Raw genomic sequence first — 14,940 nt, forward strand, 5'->3', positions numbered from 1 at the left:
ATCTCAAAGTGCACATTTCTAATAATTTTACCACATTTAAAAAAGTAATCATTTTGTAAAAAGAAACTGTCATTGGAAAAACTGTTTTGTATAGTTAGCCTCATCTGAAAACTAGTCTGATTGCATGTAAAACATGAAACATGTTGACATTAGTCTCTTAAATTGTTTCTAAGATGTATATGAATTAGGTATGTGACTAAAGGTCATAGTCATTCTTTTTTTTAAACTAGTTTTCCCTTGAAGACACCTGTCTTTTTCAGAATTTTCTTGTTTTTATAAATCTGAGAGACATCAGGAAATTCCTGAGTATTAGTTTCATTACTAGATTTATGTGAAAGCTACTTGTGTCCAGTAATTCTTATGAATTCTTTATGTGTGTGTGTGTGTGTGTGTGTGTGTGTCTATGTATGTGTGTATATATATAAAATGAAAAACTAACTGAATTAATTCTTTTCCCAAATGAAGAGTCCAACAAATACAGCTACTTGGACGAGATATGAAGGGACCTGCTCATGATAAGCTTTGGAACCAGCTGGAAGCTGAAATACATTTGCATCGTCACAAAACTGTTATCAGAGCCTGTCGAGGACGCAATGACCTGAAGCGACCGATGCATGCTCCCCCAGGCCACGTATGTGTGCTGCTGTTTCTCTCTCAGTCTTGCCTTTCTTTAATCACAAGTCCTTTGCATTTTTAAGAATTCTAGTAGAATTTAAAATCTTTATTTAAAAGTGAAAGTGGGATTAAACTTATTTTAAAATAGATACATATTTAAAGTTTCAGCAGCCCATATAGCTCCTACGCTAATACCCCAAAAATGGTATTTCTGAAGACACTGAACTATTGATAGCAGATGCATGTTGCTTCAGCTCATATTTCAGAATTTTCCTAGATCTCGATTAGGCCTGTTTACAGAAGTTCTAAGCTTAGCAGAGTGTGTGTGATCCTGTTGATAAATTGGCAAATATTTGGGGGTAGTTCTTTATAAGGGGACTCTTGGTAACTAGCTTTATATATTATTTCCAAGCTAGCATTTATACCTGTTTGGTTTTGGATTAAGGTGGAATTTGAGTTCTGTGTCTAGTTGTCTGCTTCCGTAGCCACCACTGTACAGGAGCTTTTCTTTCTACCTATATAAAAATTCATTAAATTTCACTGCAACAGTAGCCTGATGGTACAAGCCTTAATATAATAAAATCATATCTAACTCCCTATCCAGTGGATCGCATATTTTAGTATCAGGTAAATCCTGGCCTTTGTTGCCTTTGAGAAGATTGTTGTAAGAAGAATTGGCATGTATGTGGCGACTGTGGGAGAGGAGTGGTGACTGCAGTAAGCACTCGTGTCATTGTCTTCTTTGGGGTTCTCTTGGTTCCCGTTAACTTCTAGGCAGTGGCCAGATGATAAATGTTATCTTATGCTAAATAAAGTCACTTGAATCTTAACCTGATGGTCAGGGGATTTTCAAATAAAATAGTGGACTTAATAAGATTTAGCATTTGTTTGACAGTTTCTTTGGGTAGTGAGGAGGATATATTGGAAGAGGGACTAATTGAAATCAGGGAAATTACATTTGGAAAGATAATAAGGAGAAAGGGATCAGAGGAAGAACAGGTTTGAGAGAATTAGAATCAAAAGGAGTTAGTGACTAACTGCTTTTGGTTAAGTAGGTAAGAAGGAAAGTTTGGGTTTTGGTTTGGGCAATGGAGTGAGATGATGGCATGCATTGATAAACCAAATATAGGGAAAGGAAGGTTTTGATAGAAAGATGATATCAGTTTTAGACATGTAGCGATTGAGGTGCCAGTGGGACAGCCAGGCTATATCCAATTATATATGTGACTCTGGAATTCTAGAGAGAACTCTTGAGTTGAAGATTAGTAGGTAAATCGTCTTTTGAAACCATGGAATTGATTAAGTCGCCCAGGAAAAGTATGTAGAAAGTAAAAAGCTGGACGGAAACCATTAAGGAGTGCAGGAAGGAAATGAATCGCCAAAGACAGAAGCCTGAGGTGGAGCTGTCAGATATGGGCTCCTAGGAAAGTAGTGTGGTGGACACCAAGGAAGAGAGGCTTCAAGGAGGGGACTGTGAACAGTATCAACTTCTGCAGGGTTCGAAAGGGCAGGGACTGAAAAGTATTCATTGGAAGCAGTCACATTGGTTACCAGTGACTGCAGAGAAGACAGCTTTGGGGGAGCAGGTGGAGTAGAACCCCCAATTACAGGTTGGAGTCCTGGATATGGGAGGCAAGGAAGTAACTACAGTGAGGATTAACTTTGTGTAAAGGTTGAGGAAAGATGGAGGATGGACAGAAGGTAACCACGATTGTGGATGGTTTGTATGTTTTTTTTGTATGTTTTGTGTTTGTGCGTGGTCTGTGTTTTACAGCTTGGTGAGGCTTGACATTTTTTCACTTTAGGGAAGGAGCTTGTAGAGAGAGGGAAAAAGTAAAGGTACCAGAGAAAGAATTATTAATGGAGCAAGGTCCTTTAGTTAAGAGGTAGATTCCACAGCTCAAAGAAATGAAAAAGTAGTTAATGACCAGTTGACATTTTGTTTTTCAGTTCTATAATTCAGTTGAAAATGGATATAGATCTTAAAGCTATTTTCCAGTGAAGATAAAGTTACCTCCTTTTATTTCTTAAAGGTATTGTTTATCAGTTCATGGGAGTAGTTTCTTTTGTAATGTCATGTATAAGTATTAAAGAAATTAACAAGAGGGTGAGAAAATCATGTACATTCACTGTATTAATAGAACCACTATTTTTGCTTTCCCATGTTACCTGTTAATTATGTTCTTAACATTATACTGTGTATCCATTACAGGAAACCAATAAACATTTCTAAAAGCAAGTTACTCTATATGGTATATAGTTTAAGTACTACTAACTTTTCTTCTTTTTTTCCCCTCCAACAAGGATCAAGACTCTTTAAAGAAAAGCCAAGGTGTTGGTCCAATTAGAAAAGTTCTCCTCCTTAAGGAAGATCATGAAGGCCTTGGCATTTCAATTACAGTAAGAAGTAGTGCTTCCAGTCTCCTCTTCGCTCCACTTCTCTAGTATAATCACACTCCTTTGTTGAACATCATTGGGAAATAAAGTATTCTGAATATATTTTCTAAATAACTAAACTTATCCCCATGAATAATAGCACATTTGTGTAAACTTTTTTTTTTGGTATGTAAATCTTCCTAATAACAGTTAAATATTACTTTAAAGTATTTTTTCAGTAATCATTGTTTATCATTTTCACTATGACTCTGATCATAGTTCTGCACCACATCCTGTGATGCCTGTAGGAGCCTTTGGGATTGGATACGACTGTTTTCTCCTGTGTTAAATGACCTGATTGTATTGTTCTTTTCTCTAGAGTATTTGCTGTCTTTCTCTTGTCTCATTTCTTGGCTGTGAGATTTCACTGGCTCTTGGGTCCAAGTATTTCTCTCTTTTAATGTTGATTCCTTTACAAACGGTTGTCTTGGACAACCTTCTTGAGAGCAATCTGTTTTAAAATACGTATAACTAGAGCATTTTGTTCAGTGGTTTGTTCCAAATCGATGAATAAGCTGGCTTTTTATACTTAGGCACTGCAGAAGTTTATTTACTTTCTGATATTGTTTACTGTAGAAATGTTTCTTGCAATAAAAAGTTTATCTAATAGATGTTTATTGAATATACCTACCTTTTTGAGTATACTTCCCTCAAAGAGCACAAGTTTAGTAAGAGAAATAAGACACACACATAATTATGATTACAGGCTAGAAAGTGAAAGGTACCAAATGCTGTATTTCATTAATTTTGCATTGCATATTTCTTCACATTTTAACATCTGTGAAATTCAGATTCATCTTACAGTTTTTTGTGGAACATAAAATAATGGGTTTTTTCTTACGTTCATTGGGACTTAGGTTTGATAAAATCTGATAGTACTATGGGCTACTAATACATAAAATATTTATGTTTAAGAGAGTTAAGCCAATTGTTCTTTTGGTTTTTCAGGGTTCTTTTTTTTTAAATTTTGTAATGCATTTTATTTATTTATTTATTTATTTTTTATTTTTTTATTAGTTGGAGGCTAATCACTTTACAATATTGTAGTGGTTTTTGTCATACATTGACATGAATCAGCCATGGATATACATGTATTGCATTTTAAAAAGCACATGTATGTTATTAATCATTTTACTTAGAGGTAACTCTTTGGTATTTATGATAGTTTGATTTACCATTACCTAAGTAGCAAATAGGATATCACTGAGCATTTATAGAGACAGTATAGGTGCTTATTGAAATGTTTTTAGAAAAATATTTTATCAGAATAGTGTGCAACTATGTAGAGGTAAACTAGTTTGTTGCTTTTTTTTTTTTTTGACTAGGGTGGAAAGGAACATGGTGTTCCAATCCTCATTTCTGAGATCCATCCAGGGCAGCCTGCTGATAGATGTGGAGGGCTGCACGTTGGAGATGCTATTCTGGCTGTTAATGGAGTTAACCTACGGGACACAAAGCATAAAGAAGCTGTAACCATTCTTTCCCAGCAGGTAAGTTCCCTTTATATAATTAACATTGGATCTCTCAGTTGTTCCTTTTTGAGTCTATTGAATAGATGATACTTCCCTAGGAGGTTTCTCAGGTAGTAAAGTGTTTATCTATAGATATTAGTTTCCTTTGACTTGACCCTTTTGTAGAAGACATTCAGCCAGATTTACTGAAAAAGATTTTGATCGCTCTTCTTCACAGCTGTATAGCTTTGAGCAAGTTACTTAAGTCCTTAGTGCTGCAATGTTCTCATCTGAGAGCTGGAAGGATTAAGTTTGTTAATACATACAAAGTATTCAGAACAGGACTTGGTTCTTGGAAAACAAAACATCATTAATGACTAAAACACTATATAGATATGAAATATTATAGAAAAAACAATGCTAGAAGTGGATTGATATTACAGTCGTAAATGTTAGAAGTCAAGCATCATTAGAAATCTTTTAACCAACCCTCTTATTTAAAATGAGTAAAATAAACTTCTTAGAAATTAGATTGCTCAAGGTTGCAGAACAAATAGATTAAAGAATTGAGATTCATATCCAGGAGTCATATTTGTTATCCAGAAAAATTAAGATGTAAAAAATGTTTTGTTTTTTCTTTCAAGAATACGTTTGAGGGAATTAGAGAGGTGTTGGTTAGTACATTGAGATTTTCATTGGATCATCAGTATAGTATGCCAGAGCAGACTTGAATTTCAGAGTTGAAAATGAATTTATAGCTCATTTAGTTCAATTCTACTTGATGCATAAATAACTACAGTATCACTAAATGAATGTGTGTGTGTTGTGTGTTCAGTTGTGTTTGACTCTTTGCGACCCCATGGACCCACCAGACTCCTCTGACCATGGAATTTTCCAGGCAAGAATACTGGAGTGGGTTGCCAGTTCCTATGCCAGGGGATCTTCCCAACCCAGGGATTGAACCCACGTCTCTTGCATCTCCTGCATTGGCAGAGGGATTCATTACTACTGTGCCATCTGGGAATTAATTGTATTCAGTATTAAAGGGAGGACTGGTTGGTGATAATGCAGTCCATTTCATTGTTTTAGACTGCTGATTTTTAGAAAGCTCTTCCTCATATTAAACCTAAAATCTGTTTCTTCATGACAGCCACCCACAGACCTGATTCTGTCATCTAAAGAACTTTACTGAAGACCACTACAGTGTGGGAGACCCAGTTTCGATCCTTGAGTTAGGACGATCCCCTGGAGAAGGAAATGGCTACCCACTCCAGGATTCTTGCCTGGAGAATTCCATGCACAGTACAGTCCATGGGGTCGTATAGAGTTGGACATGACTGAGTGACTAACACACTGCATTTACCGACTCCCCAAAGTGTTATTTTTAAAGCATTATCTGATGAGGGAGACTTAGAATGCAGCACTCGTTTCTTTAAGTTGGTGTTCTCTCAGTCCAACTTGACTGTCATCCTGTAGCGTGAGTGGGGTGAATGGCTGCTGAGGTAAGGGGGACATAAACAGGCAGTTCGTGAGCTGCAGTTCATGAGATGCAAAATTTTATGGAAGTGCTGAACACACGTAAAGTTCTGAAGGATAACCTTAAGCTGCTGGGAAAGAGGAGCACCAAAGAGACTTAGTGGGTAGCACTTCAAAACAAAACAAAACGGCATGCTTTCTTTTGAGCAAAGGCAGGCCATAATTTTCAGAGAATTGCAAACACTGGTCTTGTGTGTAGTGATTGTAGTCTCTTAAGTGACAATTATAGCTCGGAATTTGTTTTAACATAAAATAATATATAACTTTTTACTTGAACATGAAGTTATTATTAAAGAATAAAATATAAATATTACACATTTAGTCTAGTATAGGAGAAAGAGCAAGGACTTTGGAGTCAGTTTCTGTTTTTCTATTTTACTTGTTCGTCTTATTGAGAGTTATCAGCCCTCTCCAGGACTCACTCAGGTTTCTCATTCATGTATGGGGACTACAATAGAGTTGTTCTGAGAATTGAAGGATATAATTTTGAACAATAAACACAGTAATTGCTATTATTACTCAACAGAATAGTTGACCAGCAACTATGTCTGCTCTCAGTGACAGTTACGGAAACGCTCAAGACCTATTGAGTAAGAAACAAGAAATCATTGTGTAGAGGTTTCTTGAATTAGTCAAAGAAAAGTTTGTGTGGTGCCCTTAGGTGCAACTTTAATATCTGACTATTAGATAGATTTTCTGAATTGCTGCTATGTAAAGTATAAAATGACAAAATGACTTTTAAACTGAACACTTTGTTCCAAAATTCTGTAAACTGAATAATCATCCTTTTTTGTTTTAGGTCTTTTGGGGAAAATATTTTGATCAGGAGAAAGATCTGTAATACTGAAAGGAAATTACATGTACCTCTTGAGAGTCTAAAATTTCACTGTTTGTTATCTTGAAAGGAGCTACATCTGAGGCCCAACTGTTGCTTCTCACCTCAAAGAATTTGGAAATCTTTTAAAGTTACAGTAACGTGGTTTTTGCATTTTCTTTTCCCCATTTTAGAGAGGAGAGATTGAATTTGAAGTAGTTTACGTGGCTCCTGAAGTGGATTCTGATGATGAAAATGTAGAGTATGAAGATGAGAGTGGACATCGTTACCGTTTGTACCTTGATGAGTTAGAGGGAAGTAGTAATCCTGGTGCTAGTTGTAAAGACACAAGTGGGGAAGTCAAAATGTTACAAGGTAAAAACCACCGTGAAAGTTACAATTAATGTATTTACTATCAATAAACTTAAAAAATATACAAGACTTAGATGTTCTTTGTAACACTGTTTTAACGATGGGGAAACCAGTATTAACAGAGTGGATAGCTTTCCCTTGCTAAATTATAGCTTTATTATACACCAGTAATTATGCCAATATTTTATTTACATGTCAGTTCTTCTAGATTCACCTTGGACAGATATATGAGCAGTTACCAAACTACAGCTAATCCTTGAAATATAAATAAAATTCAAGTTTTCTAGACAGAAACAAAGGTCAACGTGCATTTCAGAGTAGATACGTCTTAACATCTTGCTGTTTTAATGCACATTGTTCTTTCATAACGGAGTGATTTTACAGGCTGAATTTGAATAAGTAATTAGACTGTTATCTTGTGATTTTTACTGGAATCAGGATATGTAGTCTTGAGGGTTTGGGGTTTAGTTCCTTTGCTGTCATCTATACATATTTTAAAGAACAATTCTAGCGCTTTTATATGGAGCACTGGTGCTTAAAGTGTGATCCATAGATCTGTAGGGACCCTGAGACCTTGCAGGGAGTTCGAGATCCAAAGTTTTCATACTAATAAATACTAAGGCATTGTTTGTCTTGTGTTGATACTTATTGATGGTACAAAATCAGTGGTGGTAAAACTGCTGGTGCCTTAGTATGAGTCAAGGCAAATAGCACTGCTTTACTAGTGATCACTGTGTTCTTCCTTGTCATTTGCTCAGAATAAAAAAGAAGAAAATGCCAGTTTCTTAAGAATATCCTCTGTAAAATAGTAAAGGTTACTCATTTTATTAAAAGTTGGGTATATGACTTTTTAATTATTCTGTGTGATAAAGTATGCATGGCATTGAGTTTATATGCTGAACTAAGATGCTCGTCTTGAGGAAAAGTACTTAAGTGATTAATTTGCTAGCTGAATTAGCCATTCTTTTCATGGATGACAATTTTTACTTGAAAGAATGACAAATTATGGTTGTTCAGACTATCTGGCAGCCGTTTTCCTTAAAATGAACAAGGTGAATCCATCCCTTCAAGAACAACTGACAGTATTTATTGCCAGTGATAAAATGTGAGCTTTCAAGGGGAAATCAGAATTTTGTAAAACACATATCAACCACCATGAGCTTGACAGCTTCCTAACCCTTAAAGAGCTTTTCTAATAAGACTGGTAGATATTCATGAGTGTGATTTTTTTGATATAGTAAAATGAAATGTGTCAGCTTTTGCAGTTGTTACATAACTCAGGGGTCTAAGACTTTTTAAATGACCAGCGTGTGATATTACTGAATCCTGCATGGGTGAAAGAGCCATTCAAAAGTGCAAGATAGACAAATGATTTTAATGCATCAGAGTGTGAAAGTTCATTGATATGGTTTTAGATTCTATATTGTAAAATTTGGTATAACATCAAAGAAGAATATTGACAGTTATTTGAAAAGGCTAAGTTACTCTTCCCTCTTCATAGTTATACATCTACGTGAAATGAACTTTCTTCACATGCTTCTGATTGAGTGAAAGCAGATATGAGAATCTAGCAGTCATCTGTAAAGCCAGACATTAAAGATACTTGCAAAATTGTAAAATTGTGACATCCTCTGACTAAGTTTTTTGGAAATTAGAATTATTTTCACTAAGCAGATATTTATGTTAAAATTTATGGAGTTTATTACCATTTTTAACAAAGTAATTTTTTTTTAGATTTCTCAGTTTCAATCACTAATATGGTAAACATCAGTACGTCACTTACTGTTAATAACCCACATGAAAAAAGGCTCTTTGCAGTTCTCAGTTCTGAGAGTGTAAAGGCATCCTGAAATCAAAAAGTGTGAGAACTAGTGGCATAGAGTGTTACAGTAGACTGATGAGCTATTGTCCTTTGGTAAGCCTGTGTGTTGTAAAGTATCTACAAAGACAGCAGTCGCATTTGGTCTCCGTGTGCATCTTGAACAAAACCATTGTGCCAGTATGTCAAAACCTTGCACTATTGAGCTGCTTTTCTTTTGATTTTGTTGTCTTTTACCTTTTCTTCTGTTTTTTTTTTTTTTTTTTTGGTCAGGATTAGAAGGCTTATCCCTTCCTTTTTGCAGCTGAGGCTTTTTTAAAAGGTTTCCCTGTCACCTAGATAAATTGCAAACCATTTAAAATGTGACCCAAATAACCAAACATGTATACTCTTAGGATACATTACTATTAACTGATCACAAATCACAAGAAATGTATCCATTGGTTATCTTTTTAGCATGTATCCATGTTTCATAGCTCACTAAGCAGATTTCATAGTCAACTTTCATTTACTTGCAAGCCTATTATCTGTTTTGTAGATTAACCAGAATTAGTTTTAAATTTTATCTGGGCGTTGTCTTACTAACAGGTTAGATTTAGTAAATAAACTAGTATGTGCCTCAGTGAGCTGAAGTTAAATAATTTGAAAGCAAAATGTGAAAGAAAAATTTACAGTTCTGTAGGTATTTGTGTTAAGTAGAACTGATTGAATTTTGCAGTTGTGTGTATCAATTCTGAATTTCATGAATAATTTGGTAGGAAATTTTATATACTTTTTAGATAGGTCCAATAGATAATATTAAAAACATCTGTACAGTGTTTGATATTTGCTATAAGAAAGCATTCCTTTGTCAGAAATTGCTGTCTTGATTAATCTAGGGGCCCATTATTTGCTTCTTATTACTATTATTAGTTACAGTGGACTTTCCTTTGTTATTGCTCAATAGAAGTATGATTTTTTTTTAATTAGGAAGTATCTGCTTATTTTCTCTTTCAGGATTTAATAAGAAGGCAGTTACTGATGGACACGAAAATGGAGACCTAGGAGCTTCAAGTGAAACTCCTATAGAAGACAGTGCTTCTAAATTAGATGATCTACACAGTCTGTATCATAAAAAGTCTTATTAAATTGACTGTATCTGCAGACAAGATTGTTAATCAGACTATTCTGAATTTGGGGCACTAGGGAAGATGGTGACAAAGACTATACAGGATTTAAGGAGGCTGTTTATTGCCTAAATGAAAGGCGGGTACCTCAGGGCTTCATGTGAACAATTCTAAATGCATAAAACTCCCTGTTTTCTGTGGTATACCATAATTAGCTATTGCATGAAAAGCAATTTTGATTTTCTTCAAATTATAAAGTACCAAAGCATGTGTTTCCCAAAAGGATAGTGTTAGGCTCTTAAGTACCAAATGAAGCACTACTGTTTTATTTGATTCCTTTTCCATTTAGTAGAAGGACAATGCTAACTGGATTTTTTTTTTTTTTTAAGGAATAGCCTTTAAATATAAGAGAATAAATGAATTCATATCGTATGTTCCAGAATGTTAAGTGTGATGTTTCAAAGGACAGAACTTGACTCAATGAATTGCAGAAATATAGGCTTGACTTAAATTTGTTTTTTAACTGAAAGAATGGTTTTAGTGTTTTTTTAAAATTTAATGTGCTTCCTGATGTCTAAATCAGTTCTTAATGATCATTTATTATAATGAGTTTGCTTTTCAATGTTATTTATGCAGTACAGAATAGTTTTCTTTAAGCAATCCTGTATCAATCAATGCTGCACTAGAAATAGTTTCAGTTATTGTACTTTTCAGGTTTTTTAAAAGAAATGCCGATGAGTGTGAAATATCTGTTCTCAATTATGTTGATTTGTCTGCGCGGTATTGGAGCATTACGTTATTGTTTAGTCACAAATGCTTTTTTTCTGGAATCCACAAAAGACAGTTTTATACATTTTGAGTTGTTCATAATGTTTGTATTGTGATATTCCTAGCACTTAAAGGTACATTTTTTTCCTGGCAGTAAAACTCAAATTTATTACTATGTCAATGAGATACATTTAATTCAAACAGCAGTTTTCTCTCAAAGCATTGATAACTAACTGATTTGCCAATAATCTATAAATCTGAGGCACTGGTGGTGGGCAGGATAAAGTGAACATGTTTTGATATGATAATTTTTTGGTTGGCTTTTCAGTGTTAAATTTGACTAAAGTGCTTTTCATACGCAAACTAGATTTGCTACTTCTCTTATCCCAGGAATAAGCTCGGAGTGCCTGCTCTCGTACGTGCTGTTCCGCAGGCCACTGTACCCTGCAAGGAAAAGTGAAAAACATTGCATTTGAAGAGATGATAGTTTTGCCAATATCATTGTTTTAAAGAATACACATTTAAGGGAATATAAGTTGGGAGAAGGCTTTTAGAGTATTATCAGTATCTCATTTCTAATATTCAGATGTTATGTGATATAAAACACATTCTCTTGTCTTTCCTAGATGCACTATATGTTTGTTCATAGGTAAATCTATAAAATGTATATACTTTATTTGGTGGTTTTGCTATTTATAAATTTTATGTTTCAACTGTTACTCATTTATTGTTTTGGTAGTTTTGTTCATCTGTATATCACCATGTTAATTTGTAATAGGAAATGCACTTCATAGTATATGTGGTTACTGATACTAAAATACCTTTTAGCATAATATTGCCTCTGAGCAAAAACTAGTATTTAGTTGTGCAACTGAATAAGGAAGCCACATGTTACTGTTTGCTCCTGACAGGCTAGGACTGTTAAAAGAAAAATGCTTCCTCCTTATGCGTTTCCCCTACTCTATCTAGCACATACCCCCATGCATGATGTGAGATCTATAAACTGGATTTTAACCAGTGTATTCGCTCAGTCAAAAAAAATTTCCATTGCCACATATCTGAAAGCCTTTTTGTTGTGACTTGAAACTATGTTATTCTTATCTTTTTAAAGCACCATCTAGGATGGGAAGGCCTTGGCAGTTTTTCAGAGAGTATCTTTTATCTACTAAGGCCGAATCCTTAGGAAATATTAACCAAAGCCTTTTGATTTTCAAGAACTAATATGTCTATAAAGAGTTTTTTTAAGAGCCTTGAGTTGGCATTTCTATGAGGACGCTGTGTAATGTAAAGGATTGTATGAGATGGTTATGATAGAAACTCCCTTCTTGGGCTGATAAGCAAAGTGAAAAATGTTCCAGTTAGTTTAAAATTACAGAGGTCAGTTCCCATTTCATTCCTGCTTCACCTTGGTTTGCAGCCCATGTGAGAGCACTGTTGCTCAGGGATTACTATGAGATTCCCATCTGGTGTTTAGAAAGTACTTGGTTAAAAGTTCCTTTTAGAATATATGGTCTTTGGGAGATGAACTGAGAATTACAGACTCTTTCCAGAGGTCTAAATGAGAAGCAGTTTTTATGTTTTCAGATTTGTAAGAAAGAAACTTTATTTCCAGGACAAAACCAGATAAGGAGAGAACTGTTGCAAAGCCATTACAATTAAAAAGGAAAAAAGAAAAGTATACAGATGCACACACAAACAGAATAGCTGAGAAAAAATTTCAAGAGTATGAGGGTTGTATGTATGTGTGTATATATTAACTTCTACAGTTCTAAGTGTCTGTGACTTTGATGGCAAAGCGCGTTTGGGTTGTGAGACTTTAAAATAGATTGAAAAGAGATGAAAATTTTGAGATCCTTGGTAATATAAACAAATGGTTTTTGCTGACTTAACAGTTGTCAAAAGTTAGCTCAGCATTTCTTTGGTGCTGGTTCTATCCCCCCCCCCCCCCCCCCGCCGTAGACTTTGTTTTCATGTTTAGAAACAAAATATATTGATTCATGTGTAAGTTGCCTATTTCTGATGTCCTTATTATGTAATGCACTATCCCAGCTACCCAGTTTTCTGTGTAGGGTTGGCCTCAAATCTATAGGATTTTTGACAAATGTATCATATCTAGTTGCGTTGAGTTTTAGTATTTTTTTATTAGCCTGTAAATAAAGATGGCATCTCTCCTATAATGAAATGGTATTAATCTCATTTAAAAATAAACATTTTACAAGTCTTTCATGTTAAAGCTTTTCTTTATTTCCAGTAGCTTCTGTCATTTGTATCAGTGAGTCGTGAAGTCCATGGTTGAGACTTCCACACTCCCAATGCAGGGGGCTCTGTTAGATCCCTGGCCTGGGATATAGGGTCCCTCATGCTGCACAGTGCAGCAAAAAGAAAAAGAAAATTGATAGCCAATGCTGTCCTTGAGGATATCATTGGTAAAAATTAGACAATGAGGGATTTCCCTTGCGGTCCAGGTGTTAAGACTCCACACTTCCCATGCAGGGCATAAGGGTTCAATCCCTGCTTGGCGACCTAAGATCCCACGTGCCATTCAGTGTGACCAAAAAATAATAATAATAAAATTGTTTGTTATTAGATTCTGTACAGAGGATGTTAATTCATTTTATCATCTAAGCATATATAATTTAGAAGTTCTCAAATCGTATCTAATAATTTTTAGACATATCTATAAACTTTGTTCAGTTTGCTCCTCACAAGGTTTACATGTGGTCATTTATAGTCAGCCTAAGAACTAGGTGTAAAATATGTAGGAATGCTATTTCTTTGTCAAGGTATTTGAGGTCAGTCAGGAGGAAAAACTCAAAAATGGTATTTTATTCTTAAGTATTAATGGATGTAAATCATGTTTCAGAAATTTACTTGCACGATGAACATTTGGGCCCCCCCTGGTGGCTCAGACAGTAAAGAATCTGCCTGCAATGCAGGAGAGGCGGCTTCGATTCCTGTGTTGGAAATATCCTCTAGAGAAGGGAACGGCTACCCACTCCAGTATTCTTGCCTGGAGAATTCCATGGTCAGAGGAGCCTGGAGTGCTGTCGTCCATGGGGTCTCAGAGTCAGACATGACTGAGCCACTAACGCTTTCACTTTATGAACATATAAACATATTTATTTTTTTTGTCATTGAGTAAATGATTCAGTCCTAATACTGTATGCTATGTGTCAGCTCCCAATTCACCAAGCAGTTTGAAAGTCTTTTCCCCAAAATTCATCTGCATAGGATATTGTTCAGTTTATTAAATAGAAAAGATTATTTGCATTTTCATTATTAATTAGTGTTCTAGATTAGGAAATTTTATAATTAACTTTTTTTTTTAGCTGAGAAGTATTAATGCAAATTATTACATGCTGTTGGTGCTAAATATTTGTCTGATAAATCTTTTTCAGGTGTATTTTGAGATTTACAGTCATGGTTCTAGCAACCAGTAGAATGCATCTCTCAGCCCTCCAACAGGAGGGAACGTAAGGGCCTGAAGGCCCTGTAGCCGCTGCACTTGGTCATCCCCGCCTTAACGCAGTCTCTGCCTCTTGCCAGCCAGAGACCGAGCCTGGCAGGGAGATGACTCCTTCACTTTGGTGTTAAGACTGCCTTACAGTCTTGCCGGACTCCCTTAAGATTGTGTTATAGTCGCTAAGTCACTCACTCAACCTTCCTTCTTTTATTTACCTGCATCAGGGCCTGGCTGCCTCCCGCCAACCCCAGCACCCCCACTCTTTTCCTCACCAGTGTTGCCCCTGGTAAATCTGTTCCATGGCTGATCCCTTCTTGGTCTAGGCATCTGCTTCCTGGAAGATCCAGACTAACGCAAGTAGCCCAGGAGGGAGAGCCAAGAAAACCGGTTAATAGGAGAATAGGAGCTGATTCATCTCTGTTCCAAAGAATGCATAGGATGACAACCTGGCTGGTAAGTGGCATCCATACAGGCCCAGGCACAGGTCAGTTACTAAATATGTCACAGATGGTGTGCAGAAGAGTTGTCAAAGCAGGCCTGAATCTGTTACCCTTAGAGAG

General features: G+C 35.6%; 1 protein-coding gene across 2 annotated transcripts in view; it reads left to right on the top strand.

The window, feature by feature from the left end:
• Positions 1 to 13,138, top strand: part of GOPC (golgi associated PDZ and coiled-coil motif containing) — a 48,246-nt gene extending 35,108 nt beyond the window's left edge. For both annotated transcript variants that reach the window (XM_020901716.2, XM_020901718.2), the window contains 5 exons: positions 466 to 631; positions 2,920 to 3,015; positions 4,377 to 4,541; positions 7,047 to 7,227; positions 10,040 to 13,138. In XM_020901716.2, coding sequence (XP_020757375.1) covers positions 466 to 631; positions 2,920 to 3,015; positions 4,377 to 4,541; positions 7,047 to 7,227; positions 10,040 to 10,170 — 739 coding nt within the window. In that variant the 3' untranslated portion in view covers positions 10,171 to 13,138. The remainder of the gene's footprint in view (positions 1 to 465; positions 632 to 2,919; positions 3,016 to 4,376; positions 4,542 to 7,046; positions 7,228 to 10,039) is intronic.
• The last annotated feature ends 1,802 nt before the right edge of the window (positions 13,139 to 14,940 follow it).

Source organism: Odocoileus virginianus, chromosome 19 (assembly GCF_023699985.2).
Source record: "Odocoileus virginianus isolate 20LAN1187 ecotype Illinois chromosome 19, Ovbor_1.2, whole genome shotgun sequence".
In the NCBI taxonomy this organism is placed as follows: domain Eukaryota; kingdom Metazoa; phylum Chordata; class Mammalia; order Artiodactyla; family Cervidae; genus Odocoileus; species Odocoileus virginianus.